At 49.5% G+C, this 14,109-nt stretch overlaps 1 protein-coding gene across 1 annotated transcript in view; it reads right to left on the bottom strand.

Moving 5' to 3' along the window:
* Window positions 1-12,897, bottom strand: part of LOC127909908 (SH3 domain-binding protein 5-like) — a 32,001-nt gene extending 19,104 nt beyond the window's left edge. Inside the window, exons 1-3 of the mRNA XM_052472373.1 lie at window positions 12,368-12,897; window positions 11,495-11,557; window positions 7,419-7,547 (exon numbers count right to left, since the gene is read on the bottom strand). Of these exons, the coding sequence (XP_052328333.1) occupies window positions 7,419-7,547; window positions 11,495-11,557; window positions 12,368-12,448 (273 nt within the window). The 5' untranslated portion in view covers window positions 12,449-12,897. The remainder of the gene's footprint in view (window positions 1-7,418; window positions 7,548-11,494; window positions 11,558-12,367) is intronic.
* Between the last annotated feature and the right edge of the window lie 1,212 nt (window positions 12,898-14,109).

The following is a 14,109-nucleotide window of genomic DNA, read 5'->3' as shown; positions in this document are numbered from 1 at the left end:
TATCCTATCCTAGGTATTCCTTAAAGAGGTGGGGTTTCAGGTGTCTCCGGAAGGTGGTGATTGACTCCGCTGTCCTGGCGTCGTGAGGGAGTTTGTTCCACCATTGGGGGGCCAGAGCAGCGAACAGTTTTGACTGGGCTGAGCGGGAACTACATTAGTAGTCGTGGTAGCAGCTGACATGCAGAACATTATCAGAACATTAGTAGTAGTGGTAGCAGCTGACATGCAGAACATTATCAGAACATTAGTTGTAGTGGTAGCAGCTGGCATGCAGAACATTATCAGAACATTAGTAGTAGTGGTAGCAGCTGACATGCAGAACATTATCAGAACATTAGTAGTAGTGGTAGCAGCTAACATGTAGAGCATTATCAGAACATTAGTAGTAGTGGTAGCAGCTAACAGGCAGAACATTATCAGAACATTAGTAGTAGTGTTAGCAGCTGACATGCAGAACATTAGTAGTAGTGGTAGCAGCTGACATGCAGAACATTATCAGAACATTAGTAGTAGTGGTAGCAGCTGACATGCAGAACATTATCAGAACATTAGTAGTAGTGGTAGCAGCTGACATGCAGAACATTAGTAGTAGTGGTAGCAGCTGACATGCAGAACATTATCAGAACATTAGTAGTAGTGGTAGCAGCTGACATGCAGAACATTATCAGAACATTAGTAGTAGTGGTAGCAGCTGACATGCAGAACATTATCAGAACATTAGTAGTAGTGGTAGCAGCTGACATGCAGAACATTATCAGAACATTAGTAGTAGTGGTAGCAGCTGACACGCAGAACATTATCAGAACATTAGTAGTACTGGTAGCAGATGACATGCAGAACATTATAAGAACATTAGTGGAAGCAGCTGAAATGTAGAACATTATCAGAACATTAGTAGTACTGGTAGCAGCTGACATGCAGAACATTATCAGAACATTAGTAGTAGTGGTAGCAGCTAACATGTAGAGCATTATCAGAACATTAGTAGTAGTGGTAGCAGCTGACATGCAGAACATTATCAGAACATTAGTAGTAGTGGTAGCAGCTGACATGCAGAACATTAGTAGTAGTGGTAGCAGCTGACATGCAGAACATTATCAGAACATTAGTTGTAGTGGTAGCAGCTGACATGCAGAACATTATCAGAACATTAGTAGTAGTGGTAGCAGCTAACATGTAGAGCATTATCAGAACTTTACTCGCTCTCCCCCTCCACCTTCTCTCGCTCTCCCCCTCCCCCTTCTCTCTCTCCCCCTCCCCTTCTCTCTCCCCCTCCCCCTTCTCTCTCTCCCCCTCCCCCTTCTCTCCCCCCCCTTCTCTCTCTCCCCCTCCCCTTCTCTCTCTCCCCTCCCACTTCTCTCTCTCCCCTCCCCTTATCTCTCCCCCCTTCTCTCTCTCCCCTCCCCCTCCTTCTATCTCTCCTGGACTACTTTATGGTCTCAACTAAAGACACCAGACACACAGTCGTATATTTAACAGAGACTAACCTTCAAACATCACAAATGATAGACCCTAAAACGTTTATGCCTGTGTGTGTGTGTGTGTGTGTGTGTGTGTGTGTGTGTGTGTGTGTGTGTGTGTGTGTGTGTGTGTGTGTGTGTGTGTGTGTGTGTGTGTGTGTGTGTGTGTGTGTGTGTGTGTGTGTGTGTGTGTGTGTGTGTTGGGTAAAGCACAAGCAAAGCATTCTCTCCCTAAACCACTGAAACTTTGTTAAGACAAATCTCACAAGCACAAATCCCACAATCTCCCAGCACAGGCACAGGAAGGGGCCAGGAACTCCTGCCTCTCTTGCTCTTACCTCAGGAAGTGTGTGTGTGTGTACACTACTGCATTACCATGTGAAGCACCTTGACACCCAATGACCTAGACAAAGCTATGTGTAAATTGCATCCTTAGTTATTTATTCTGTACAAATTCAGTATGCCTGCATGTCTCTAAGACACACAAACACACACACACATATATCCATTGTGACACATATCACCTCGCGCACATCATACTCTCACTCCACTTGCATAATCAGACAAACACATACGCACTTCACCACAACCCACCAATGACTGTTTGCCGGTTGTAGCCCCCCTCTGTCTCTTCCTTATTCTGAGACAGGCTGTTAGGCTACACTAGTGTGTGAGAGAGAGTGACAGACAGACAAAGAGGGAGACAGCTTCACTGAAAGAGAGCTACGATCCTTAAATATTAAAAGTCAATAGAGACCTAAAGGTCAAGAGGACTAAAGTCAATAGAGTACTAAAAGTCAAGAGGACTAAAGTCAATAGAGACCTAAAGGTCAAGAGGACTAAAGTCAATAGAGACCTAAAGGTCAAGAGGACTAAAGTCAATAGAGTACTAAAAGTCAAGAGGACTAAAGTCAATAGAGACCTAAAAGTCAAGAGGACTAAAGTCAATAGAGACCTAAAAGTCAAGAGGACTAAAGTCAATAGAGACCTAAAGGTCAAGAGGACTAAAGTCAATAGAGTACTAAAAGTCCAAGAGGACTAAAGTCAATAGAGTACTAAAGATCAAGAGGACTAAAGTCAATAGAGTACTAAAGGTCAAGAGGACTAAAGTCAATAGAGTACTAAAGGTTAAGAGGACTAAAGTCAATAGAGTACTAAAGGTCAAGAGGACTAAAGTCAATAGAGTACTAAAGGTCAATGGAAATAGTGTTTTTTCTGTAATAGGGGATTAATGATCAATGGGTCAGGAATTTCAGGAATTGGAGGAATTTGAGACTCATACCTGCATGGCAAGTTCTCATTGGTCCAAATTGTTTATATATTGAACCTGAAATAGGACACTTGTTATTTGGTCATTGGCCCAGTTTTATTGCAAGGAATTCTAATTGGTCAACCACAAGCTAGGGTTGGGTTCTAAAACTACATCCTGCCCTTTGTTCAGGAAAGAATCACAGGAGAGAATCACTGCAGAGAATCACTGAGGACAGGGGAGAATGAACATCTACCTTTCAGCATAACATTTCCTCTTTGAATAAACCTATTTTTCTACCCCTGATTTGCTTTGTGGTATGTGTTATTGAAGAGAAATGCCAACTGCTAACAACCTCCTGAACCTTCCACTCCTCTCCGTCTCCTCTCAGTCTCCTCTCAGTCTCCTCTCCACTCAGTCTCCGCATCGGAATATCAGAGGAGAGACAGTAGTGGGCTGGGGAGTGGAGGGGGTAGTGGCGTGCACTGGGGAGTGGAGAGGATAGTGCAGGGTGGTGGCGTGCACTGGGGAGTGGAGGGGGTAGTGCAGGGTGGTGGCGTGCACTGGGGAGTGGAGAGGATAGTGCAGGGTGGTGGCGTGCACTGGGGGAGTGGAGAGGATAGTGCAGGGTGGTGGCGTGCACTGGGGAGTGGAGAGGGTAGTGCAGGGTGGTGGCGTGCACTGGGGAGTGGAGAGGGTAGTGCAGGGTGGTGGCGTGCACTGGGGAGTGGAGAGGATAGTGCAGGGTGGTGGCGTGCACTGGGGAGTGGAGGGGTAGTGCAGGGTGGTGGCGTGCACTGGGGAGTGGAGAGGGTAGTGCAGGGTGGTAGCGTGCCCTGGGGAGTGGAGGGGGTAGTGGCGTGCACTGGGGAGTGGAGAGGATAGTGCAGGGTGGTGGCGTGCACTGGGGAGTGGAGGGGGTAGTGCAGGGTGGTGGCGTGCACTGGGGAGTGGAGAGGATAGTGCAGGGTGGTGGCGTGCACTGGGGAGTGGAGGGGGTAGTGCAGGGTGGTGGCGTGCACTGGGGAGTGGAGGGGTAGTGCAGGGTGGTGGCGTGCACTGGGGAGTGGAGAGGATAGTGCAGGGTGGTAGCGTGCCCTGGGGAGTGGAGGGGGTAGTGGCGTGCACTGGGGAGTGGAGGGGATAGTGCAGGGTGGTGGCGTGCACTGGGGAGTGGAGGGGGTAGTGCAGGGTGGTGGCGTGCACTGGGGAGTGGAGAGGATAGTGCAGGGTGGTAGCGTGCCCTGGGGAGTGGAGGGGTAGTGGCGTGCACTGGGGAGTGGAGAGGATAGTGCAGGGTGGTGGCGTGCACTGGGGAGTGGAGAGGATAGTGCAGGGTGGTGGCGTGCACTGGGGAGTGGAGAGGGTAGTGCAGGGTGGTGGCGTGCACTGGGGAGTGGAGGGGGTAGTGCAGGGTGGTGGCGTGCACTGGGGAGTGGAGGGGATAGTGCAGGGTGGTGGCGTGCACTGGGGAGTGGAGAGGGTAGTGCAGGGTGGTGGCGTGCACTGGGGAGTGGAGAGGGTAGTGCAGGGTGGTGACGTGCACTGGGGAGTGGAGGGGGTAGTGGCGTGCACTGGGGAGTGGAGAGGGTAGTGCAGGGTGGTGGCGTGCACTGGGGAGTGGAGAGGGTAGTGCAGGGTGGTGGTGTGCACTGGGGAGTGGAGAGGGTAGTGCAGGGTGGTGGCGTGCACTGGGGAGTGGAGGGGTAGTGCAGGGTGGTGGCGTGCACTGGGGAGTGGAGGGGTAGTGCAGGGTGGTGGCGTGCACTGGGGAGTGGAGAGGGTAGTGCAGGGTGGTGGCGTGCACTGGGGAGTGGAGGGGGTAGTGGCGTGCACTGGGGAGTGGAGAGGGTAGTGCAGGGTGGTGGTGTGCACTGGGGAGTGGAGAGGATAGTGCAGGGTGGTGGTGTGCACTGGGGAGTGGAGGGGGTAGTGCAGGGTGGTGGCGTGCACTGGGGAGTGGAGGGGGTAGTGGCGTGCACTGGGGAGTGGAGAGGGTAGTGCAGGGTGGTGGTGTGCACTGGGGAGTGGAGGGGGTAGTGCAGGGTGGTGGCGTGCACTGGGGAGTGGAGGGGGTAGTGGCGTGCACTGGGGAGTGGAGAGGGTAGTGCAGGGTGGTGGTGTGCACTGGGGAGTGGAGAGGATAGTGCAGGGTGGTGGTGTGCACTGGGGAGTGGAGGGGGTAGTGCAGGGTGGTGGCGTGCACTGGGGAGTGGAGGGGTAGTGCAGGGTGGTGGCGTGCACTGGGGAGTGGAGAGGGTAGTGCAGGGTGGTGGCGTGCACTGGGGAGTGGAGAGGATAGTGCAGGGTGGTGGCGTGCACTGGGGAGTGGAGAGGGTAGTGCAGGGTGGTTGTGGGAAGCTGGGGGTAGTGCAGGGTGGTGGGGGAAGCTGGGGGTAGTGCAGGGTGGTGGGGGAAGCTGGGGGTAGTGCAGGGTGTTGGCGTGCGCTGGGGGAAGCTTGGGGTATTGCAGGGCGATGGGGGAAGCTGGGGGTAGTGCAGGGCGCTGGGGGAAGCTGGGGGTAGTGCAGGGTGTTGGCGTGCGCTGGGGGAAGCGCAATTCCCTGGGGTAAGCTGGGGGTAGTGCAGGGCGCTGGGGGAAGCTGGGGGTAGTGCAGGGCGCTGGGGGAAGCTGGGGGTAGTGCAGGGCGCTGGGGGAAGCTGGGGGTAGTGCAGGGCGCTGGGGGAAGCTGGGGGTAGTGCAGGGCGCTGGGGGAAGCGCAATTCCCTGGGGTAAGCTGGGGGTAGTGCAGGGCGCTGGGGGAAGCTGGGGTAGTGCAGGGCGCTGGGGGGAAGCTGGGGGTAGTGCAGGGCGCTGGGGGGAAGCTGGGGGTAGTGCAGGGCGCTGGGGGAAGCTGGGGTAGTGCAGGGCGCTGGGGGAAGCTGGGGTAGTGCAGGGCGCTGGGGGGAAGCTGGAGGTAGTGCAGGGTGTTGGCGTGCGCTGGGGGAAGCGCAGTGCACTGGGGGAAGCTGGGGGTAGTGCAGTGCACTGGAGGGAAGCTGGGGTAGTGCAGGGTGGTGGGGGAAGCTGGGGGTAGTGCAGTGTATTGAGGGTAGTACAGTGTACTGGGGGTAGTGCAGGGTGGTAGGGGAAGCTGGGGGTAGTGCAGTGTATTGAGGGTAGTACAGTGTACTGGGGGTAGTGCAGGGTGGTAGGGGAAGCTGGGGGTAGTGCAGTGTATTGAGGGTAGTACAGTGTACTGGGGGTAGTGCAGGGTGGTGGGGGAAGCTGGGGGTAGTGCAGTGTATTGAGGGTAGTACAGTGTACTGGGGGTAGTGCAGGGTGGTGGGGGGAATCTGGAGGGTAGTGAGGGACAATATATGCCACTTAGCAGACACTTTCAGTTCATTGAATCCTAACATCTTTTAGTTTGTATGTGATGTGATCCCTGTGGGAGTTGAACCCACAACCTTGGTGTTGCAAGCTCCACGCACTTACCAACTGAGCGAAACAGAAACAGGATGAGATGGGGGGGAAGGAGAGAAGGAGGGAGGATGAGAAGAGTAGCTGTTGGATCAGCCTCCTCCATAAAGCAGGTCACATATGAAATATGAAATATTCAGACATGAATCATAACTGAACAATGGAAGGGTTTATCCCCAAGGCTCACTGTGGGCTGCTAGCTAGATAAGGCTGTGGCCTATTTATGTCACTCTCCTCTTTCATATACACACACAGCCACACAAATACACAGTACACAGCCACACACACAGCAAGTCAATGCATGTGGGTGTTTGTGAGCTGGTTCAGACCCTGCGTTGTGTCCCACCATATCTGAAAGCTCTCAATAATCCTACCACACAGCTGAAGCTGTCATCTACACATGCTGTACCTCTACATTGACCAGGCTAATGGAGAAAGTGAAACCTACGACACACACACTCTGTCCGCTTGTACCCCCCAGCCAAACTCTTTCCCGTCACAGACAGGTCAGCTACATTTTCAGTTGGCAGACACACACACGCCAGTCATTTGTTGAATGACTGAAACGCTGCCCTCTCATAGGCTGTGCCAGGGGTGAGGAACCGAGCCCCCTGGGGGGTCTGAATATCTGCCATGAGCCAATTAGAGTAGCTATAGGAGGTGGGCGCGACAGGAGGGGCAGAGGACCTGTCTCAAAATACCCACAATACCCCTGGCTGGTCTCCTCTCCTGGTCTCCACACATCCCCCCCATCACCCTAACCCCCCCCGCTCACTCACACACCCACACACCCATACACCCACAGACCGACAGACCGACAGACCGACAGACCGACAGACAGACAGACAGACAGACAGACAGACAGACAGACAGACAGACAGACAGACAGACAGACAGACAGACAGACAGACAGACAGACTAGAGAGGATACATAAAGAAAGGATTAAACACCTCCACCTGAGAGACTCATCTATCCCCCTACTAACCCGATGACAGAGTGTGTGTGTGTGTGTCTGAGTAGCAGTGTGTGATCAGTCTGAGTTAGAGAACGGTAGTGTGACAGAGTTATAAATAGACACAAAGTGACTGCTAATCTGGCTGTGAACTCCTTGAGTGTGTGTGTGTGTGTGTGTGTGTGTGTGTGTGTGTGTGTGTGTGTGTGTGTGTGTGTGTGTGTGTGTGTGTGTGTGTGTGTGTGTGTGTGTGTGTGTGTGTGTGTGTGTGTGTGTGTGTGTGTGTGTGTGTGTGTGTGTGTGTGTGTGTGTGTGTGTGTGTGTGTGTGTACCTGTCTAGCCACTCTCCTGGCCTCCCAGTAAGGTTTGGAGTCTTCTACAGCTCTGCCGATTCTCTTCACCTGCTCATCCAGCTTCACTGTGGCTTCTACCAGCACCGCACGGAACCTCTGGCGACAGTCCTACACACACACACACACACACAAACACACACAGCAGTTAGCAAAGTACCAATAAATCTCCATATTCAAAGACCTTCCCTCAGGGATCCTATACTGAATGTATGACATCTTGTCCTGTTCTATTCTATTGTCACTACTGCATGTTAGCTCCACAGACAGGGGTGCTCATTTGTACACAGAGAGTGTATATATAACACTGTATCAGTGTCTCTGTGTTGTGTTGTTATGGAAAGTGTTTTCGTTCCCCTCCTCTCCTCCTCACTTCTCCTCCTTTCCTCCTCTTCTCCATCCCAAATCAGAGAACTGAGATAGTCAGGCTTTGTGCTTTCCTCAAAAGAGCTGTGTCACCTAACTCAATACAACACTAAACCACTTAACCTAGCACACACAAACCACCAGCCTGCAGACAGGAACATTACCACTATGCTGTTATATATTGTCTAAAATGGTCTAATGTCTAAAATTAGGGGTTGAGAAATGCGTCTATCTCCCTGTCAAAGAGACGTGTGTGTGTGTGTGTGTGTGTGTGTGTGTGTGTGTGTGTGTGTGTGTGTGTGTGTGTGTGTGTGTGTGTGTGTGTGTGTGTGTGTGTGTGTGTGTGTGTGTGTGTGTGCGTGCGTGCGTGCGCGCGTGCGTGTGTGTGTGTGTGTGTGAAGGCGTGTGTGAAGGCGTGTGTGTTTAGCACCAGCTTTGTGAATCAGATTTAGGTGCTGTAACACTTGCATCCTGTCGTCATATGAGAAAGGTAGGAGGTTACAAAGAGAGGGGTAGAGATGGATGGGGAAGAAGAGAGTGGGGAGGAGGGGGACAAGAGGGGAAACTAGCTTCATGTGACCTCGTCACACTTCCGTGATTGTTTCTGTGGTGATGGAGGTATGATGCAAAGGTTTCTGGGACATCCACTGAGAGATGTTTAAAATAAACATGTTATTACTTGTGGCTCTGCAAAAGAACATGAACTAAAACAGTGGTCACACCTAACAGTCGCTTTGGATAAAAGCGTCTGCTAAATGGCATATATTATTATTATTATTATAACAGCATTACAAATGTATTTCTAATAGCTGATGGCCAGAGAGAGAGAGAGAGAGAGAGTAGTCCCAGGGTTTAATGGTCAGCGAGAGAGGTCACTCAGGCTTGTCTACCCTACAGGGTCTTTAGACGGGGTCAAGCCAGTCAACCCTACAGGTTCTCTAGAGGGGGTCAGAGTCACCTTTGTTTATAACGTAAACAACTTGACATACCTAACATACCTCGCCTTCAGACATTCTCTTTCGATGGACTAGATTCCTAGAGATGTACAATACACTGTGTGTATAACACATGCCTTACATGTGGATGTGTATATATGTGTACTCTTCCTGAAACACAAGGAATATACTGACATTTCCACTAAGTACTCAATGTTTTTAGTAAACTCGCTCTCTTCCTCTCCCTCTCTCACTCACTCTCTCTCGCATTCTCACTCCTGTTCTCTCTCTCCCTCTCCCCATTTCCCTCCCCCCCTCTCTCTCTTTCTCTCTCTGTCTCTCCCCCTATCTCTCTCTCTGCCTCTCTTTCTCTCTGTCTCTCCCTCTAACTGTCTCTCCCCCTATCTCTCTCTCTGCCTCTCTTTCTCTCTGTGTCTCTCCCTCTAACTCTCTCTCTCTCTCTGCCTCTCTTTCTCTCTGTGTCTCTCCCTCTAACTGTCTCTCTCTCTGCCTCTCTTTCTCTCTGTGTCTCTCCCTCTAACTGTCTCTCTGCCTCTCTTTCTCTCTGTGTCTCTCCCTCTAACTGTCTCTCTGCCTCTCTTTCTCTCTCTGTCTCTCCCCCTATCTCTCTCTCTGCCTCTCTTTCTCTCTGTGTCTCTCCCTCTAACTGTCTCTCCCCCTATCTCTCTCTCTGTCTCTCTCGCTCTCTGTGTCTCTCCCTCTAACTGTCTCTCCCCCTATCTCTCTCTCTGCATTTCTCTCTCTCTGTGTCTCTCCCTCTAACTCTCTCCCCCTATCTCTCTCTCTGCCTCTCTCTCTCTCTCTGTCTCTCCCCCTATCTCTCTCTCTGCCTCTCTCTCTCTCTGTGTCTCTCCCTCTAGCTGTCTCTCTCTCTGCCTCTCTTTCTCTCTGTGTCTCTCCCTCTAACTGTCTCTCCCCCTATCTCTCTCTCTGCCTCTCTCTCTCTGTGTCTCTCCCTCTAGCTGTCTCTCTCTCTGCCTCTCTTTCTCTCTGTGTCTCTCCCTCTAACTGTCTCTCTGCCTCTCTTTCTCTCTCTGTCTCTCCCCCTATCTCTCTCTCTGCCTCTCTTTCTCTCTGTGTCTCTCCTTCTAACTGTCTCTCCCCCTATCTCTCTCTCTGCCTCTCTCGCTCTCTGTGTCTCTTCCTCTAACTCTCTCCCCCTATCGCTCTCTCTGCCTCTCTCTCTCTCTGTGTCTCTCCCTCTAGCTGTCTCTTTCTCTCTCTGCCTCTCTTTCTCTCTGTGTCTCTCCCTCTAACTGTCTCTCTGCCTCTCTTTCTCTCTGTGTCTCTCCCTCTAACTGTCTCTCTGCCTCTCTTTCTCTCTCTGTCTCTCCCCCTATCTCTCTCTCTGCCTCTCTCTCTCTCTGTGTCTCTCCCTCTAGCTGTCTCTCTCTCTGCCTCTCTTTCTCTCTGTGTCTCTCCCTCTAACTGTCTCTCTACCTCTCTTTCTCTCTGTGTCTCTCCCTCTAACTGTCTCTCTGCCTCTCTTTCTCTCTCTGTCTCTCCCCCTATCTCTCTCTCTGCCTCTCTTTCTCTCTGTGTCTCTCCCTCTAACTGTCTCTCCCCCTATCTCTCTCTCTGCCTCTCTCGCTCTCTGTGTCTCTCCCTCTAACTGTCTCTCTCTGCCTCTCTCTCTCTCTGTGTCTCTCCCTCTAACTGTCTCTCTCCCTGCCTCTCTTTCTCTCTGTGTCTCTCCCTCTAACTGTCTCTCCCTCTAACTGTCTCTCTCTCTGCCTCTCTCTCTCTGTGTCTCTCCCTCTAACTGTCTCTCCCTCTAACTGTCTCTCTCTCTGCCTCTCTCTCTCTCTGTGTCTCTCCCTCTAACTGTCTCTCTCTCTGCCTCTCTCGCTCTCTGTGTCTCTCCCTCTAACTGTCTCTCCCCCTATCTCTCTCTCTGCCTCTCTCTCTCTCTCTCTGTCTCTCCCTCGAACTGTCTCTCCCCCTCTCTCTCTCTCTGCCTCTCTCTCTCTCTCCCTCTAACTGTCTCTCCCCCTATCTCTCTCTGCCTCTCTCTCTCTGTGTCTCTCCCTCTAACTCTCTCCCCCTATCTCTCTCTCTGCCTCTCTCTCTCTGTGTGTCTCTCCCTCTAACTGTCTCTCTCCCTCTGTTGTTGTTTTAACCTCTCTGGGCTCAAAGGAAAGAGTTTGGAAGAGATCTTATTTCTAATGAAAACCAGAAAAGAAAAGGAGATGGTTTAGGATGAAATGACGAATTCAGTCTTGGAACATACTGCTAAAGGCTCAAAAACAGGACAGAGTTGTGTCCCTCCAAACCAGGAACAAGCTCCTGTTCTATCCAAAAACAACCTCAATTTAGCATTATAGAAACTTTAAATAGTGTGTTTATATCCGGAGTAGGGGGTAGGGCATAGGGTGTAGAGAATAGGGATGAATAGGGAGTAGGGAGGGGCAGTAGGAAATGTGCTATGTGAGATGTTTTCTGACTAGAAATTCCATCCAGGAAAACTGTGACACGCATCACACAGGGACCGTGTCCCCTACAGATGTAGGATCTTAATCTGAGCCAGTTTGCTTCAACAGGAAAATAATCCTGCAGCAATAGGAAATGTGAATGATTATCTGGATTATAATTGATGGACATTTTTGTAGGGGTTGATTCAGTTTTCGTAAGGGTAAAATCAAGTCTGAAATTTCAAAGTGGAAATTACAAACTTCAGAAGCCTTTTAAAATCCCAAATACACTACAAGTTTACAATTTCCTGCATTCCTGGCCTACCTCCAGCTCTGTCTCCCAGCGGTTGATGTCATCTGTAGACTGGTTCAACTTCTCCAACTCCCCCTGTTTACACACAACACACAAGAGACAGGGAGGAGGGAAGGAGGAGAGAGGAGTATATAGGGTGGAAAGAGAATGCAGAGATCGGTAAGAGAAAGGATGGAGTGTGTAAATAGAGAGAAGAAGGAGAATGGAATGAGGGGAATAGAATTGGAGGGAAAGCGAAAAAGATGGATGTATGAAAAGAAAAGCAGGGGAGTATTAATTCAAATAGGTCATGATCTCAGCCAGGCCCTAACACATCTGGAGATGGTTAAACGTTGAACGTGTGTGTGTGTGTGTGTGTGTGTGTGTGTGTGTGTGTGTGTGTGTGTGTGTGTGTGCGTGCGTGCGTGCGTGTGTGTGTGTGTGTGTGTGCTTGCGTGTCAAAACCACTGGAATTGACTAAAAAAAAGCAGTTAAACCTCCCCTCTGTTCTTGATCAGCATCCCTCTTCCCAGAGAACCATTGAGGAACACATTGTTTTGTGTGAGTATGACTGTCAGTGCTATTCATTAACACAGCTTCCACTATATTGGGTCACAGAACTCGCTGTGGACCTGTGGTGTGAATAAATTGTGTGTGTGTGTGTGTGTGTGTGTGTGTGTGTGTGTGTGTGTGTGTGTGTGTGTGTGTGTGTGTGTGTGTGTGTGTGTGTGTGTGTGTGTGTGTGTGTGTGTGTGTGTGTGTGTGTGTGTGTGTATGTTGCCTCTAGATAACCTTCACTTCTCTTTACCACCTCATGTCCCATTGTCATTCCGACATGCATAATAACGTAATAACATCATCATATCTATCTTGCTACAATAATAACAGCTAGGCTAATCACTGTACCTGGATCCTGGGGTCCAACTCTTCCTCCTCGTGAGATTCACACTTTTCCTCTGATCTGTTTCCATTTTCCAACTTCTCCATATTTCTTTGTTTTTTGGGGGGGTTCTTTGGGGTACTATACAAAATGCGACCCCCGCCGAGATGAGACTTCAGCGGCTCGTTTAGTTCAGGCGTTCCGTTGCCTCTGACTACACCCGTAGAAGACTCAACAGTATGATAGAATCCACAGCAAGCTTGCAAATACACGAATATACTGCAGTTAGATAGAGAATGGGAGATGCAGGAAAGCGTGTCTGTCTGTAGCTCATCATTGAAATGAATCCCACAGACACAACAGTCGGTTCTGCTGAAAGCGACTCTCTCCGACAGATACTGACCGTGTGAGTGAGTTAGAGGGATTCCACTAGTTACCAAAGCCAAAAAGTCATAATTGGCTATATCGTAAAAATTCGTGAAACAAAAATGTGATTTTTGGTCTGAATTTAAGGCTAGTGTTGGGCATAACGTTAGCAGTGTGGTTAAGGTTAGGGTTAGATTTAAAATCACATTTTAAGAAGATACATTTCAGAAATAGGCGGGGTTTATGACTTTGTGGTTGTGGTAACTAGTGACGACCGCGTTAGAGAGAGGCACGAGGGAGAGACAGAGACATGAAGAATGCAAAAACCTAAGAAAGAAATCGAGAGACAGAGAGACCCAGAAAACCTGAGCCTACGCCTTCCCTATGTTGAATCACTAAAACAATACAGAAATACAGAAAAAGAAGGAGCAGCACGTCAGAAATCAGCTCAATGTAATTGAAGAACCCATAGACTCTCACCACTTCTGAGAAAATTGGAACACGCTAAACAAACAACAACAAGAATAGTTATCTATCCAAAATGGAGATGTATGGGTAAACCACTTCTCCATTTTTTTTGGCTCTATAACAAAGAACAAACAGCAAAAAAATATACATGATCAAATACAAATCATACAATCAAATATTAAAGACTACCAGAACCCACTGGATTCTCCAATTACATTGAATGAACTACAGATACAAACCCTCCAACCCAAAAAGGCCTGTGGTGTTGATGGTTTCCTCAATGACAATATAAAATATACAGACCACAAATTCAAATTGGCTATACTTAAACTCTTTAACATCATCCTCAGCCCTGGCATCTTCCCAAATATTTGGAACCAAGGACTGATAACCCCAATCCACAAAAGTGGAGACAAATTTGACCAATAACTACCGTAGGATATGCGTCAACAGCAACCTTGGGAAAATCCTCTGCATTATCATTAACAGCAGACTAGTTCATTTCCTCAGTGAAAACAATGTACTGAGCAAAAGCTAAATTGTCTTTTTACCAAATTACCATACGACAGACCACGTATTCATCCTGTACTTTACAAACAAACAAAACAAAGGCAAAGTCTTCTCATGCATTGTTGAATTAAAAAAGCTTTTGACTAAATTTGGCATGAGGGTCTGCTATACAAATTGATGAAAAATGGTGTTGAGGGAAAAACATACAACATTATTAAAATCCATGTACACAAACAACAAGAGTGGCAAAAAACACATTTCTTTCCACGCGGCCATGGGGTGAGACAAGGATGCAGCTTAAGCCCCACCCTCTTCAACACATATATCAATGAATTTGCTAGGGCAATAGAACTGTCTGCAGCACCCGGCCTCACCCTACTAGAATCTGAAGTCAACTGTCTACTGTTTGCAGCACCTAGACTTT

Source organism: Oncorhynchus keta, chromosome 20, assembly GCF_023373465.1.
Source record: "Oncorhynchus keta strain PuntledgeMale-10-30-2019 chromosome 20, Oket_V2, whole genome shotgun sequence".
Classification (NCBI taxonomy): Eukaryota; Metazoa; Chordata; class Actinopteri; order Salmoniformes; family Salmonidae; genus Oncorhynchus; species Oncorhynchus keta.
Note: the sequence above shows the minus strand (reverse complement) of the source record. Positions and strands in the feature narration are given on the sequence as shown.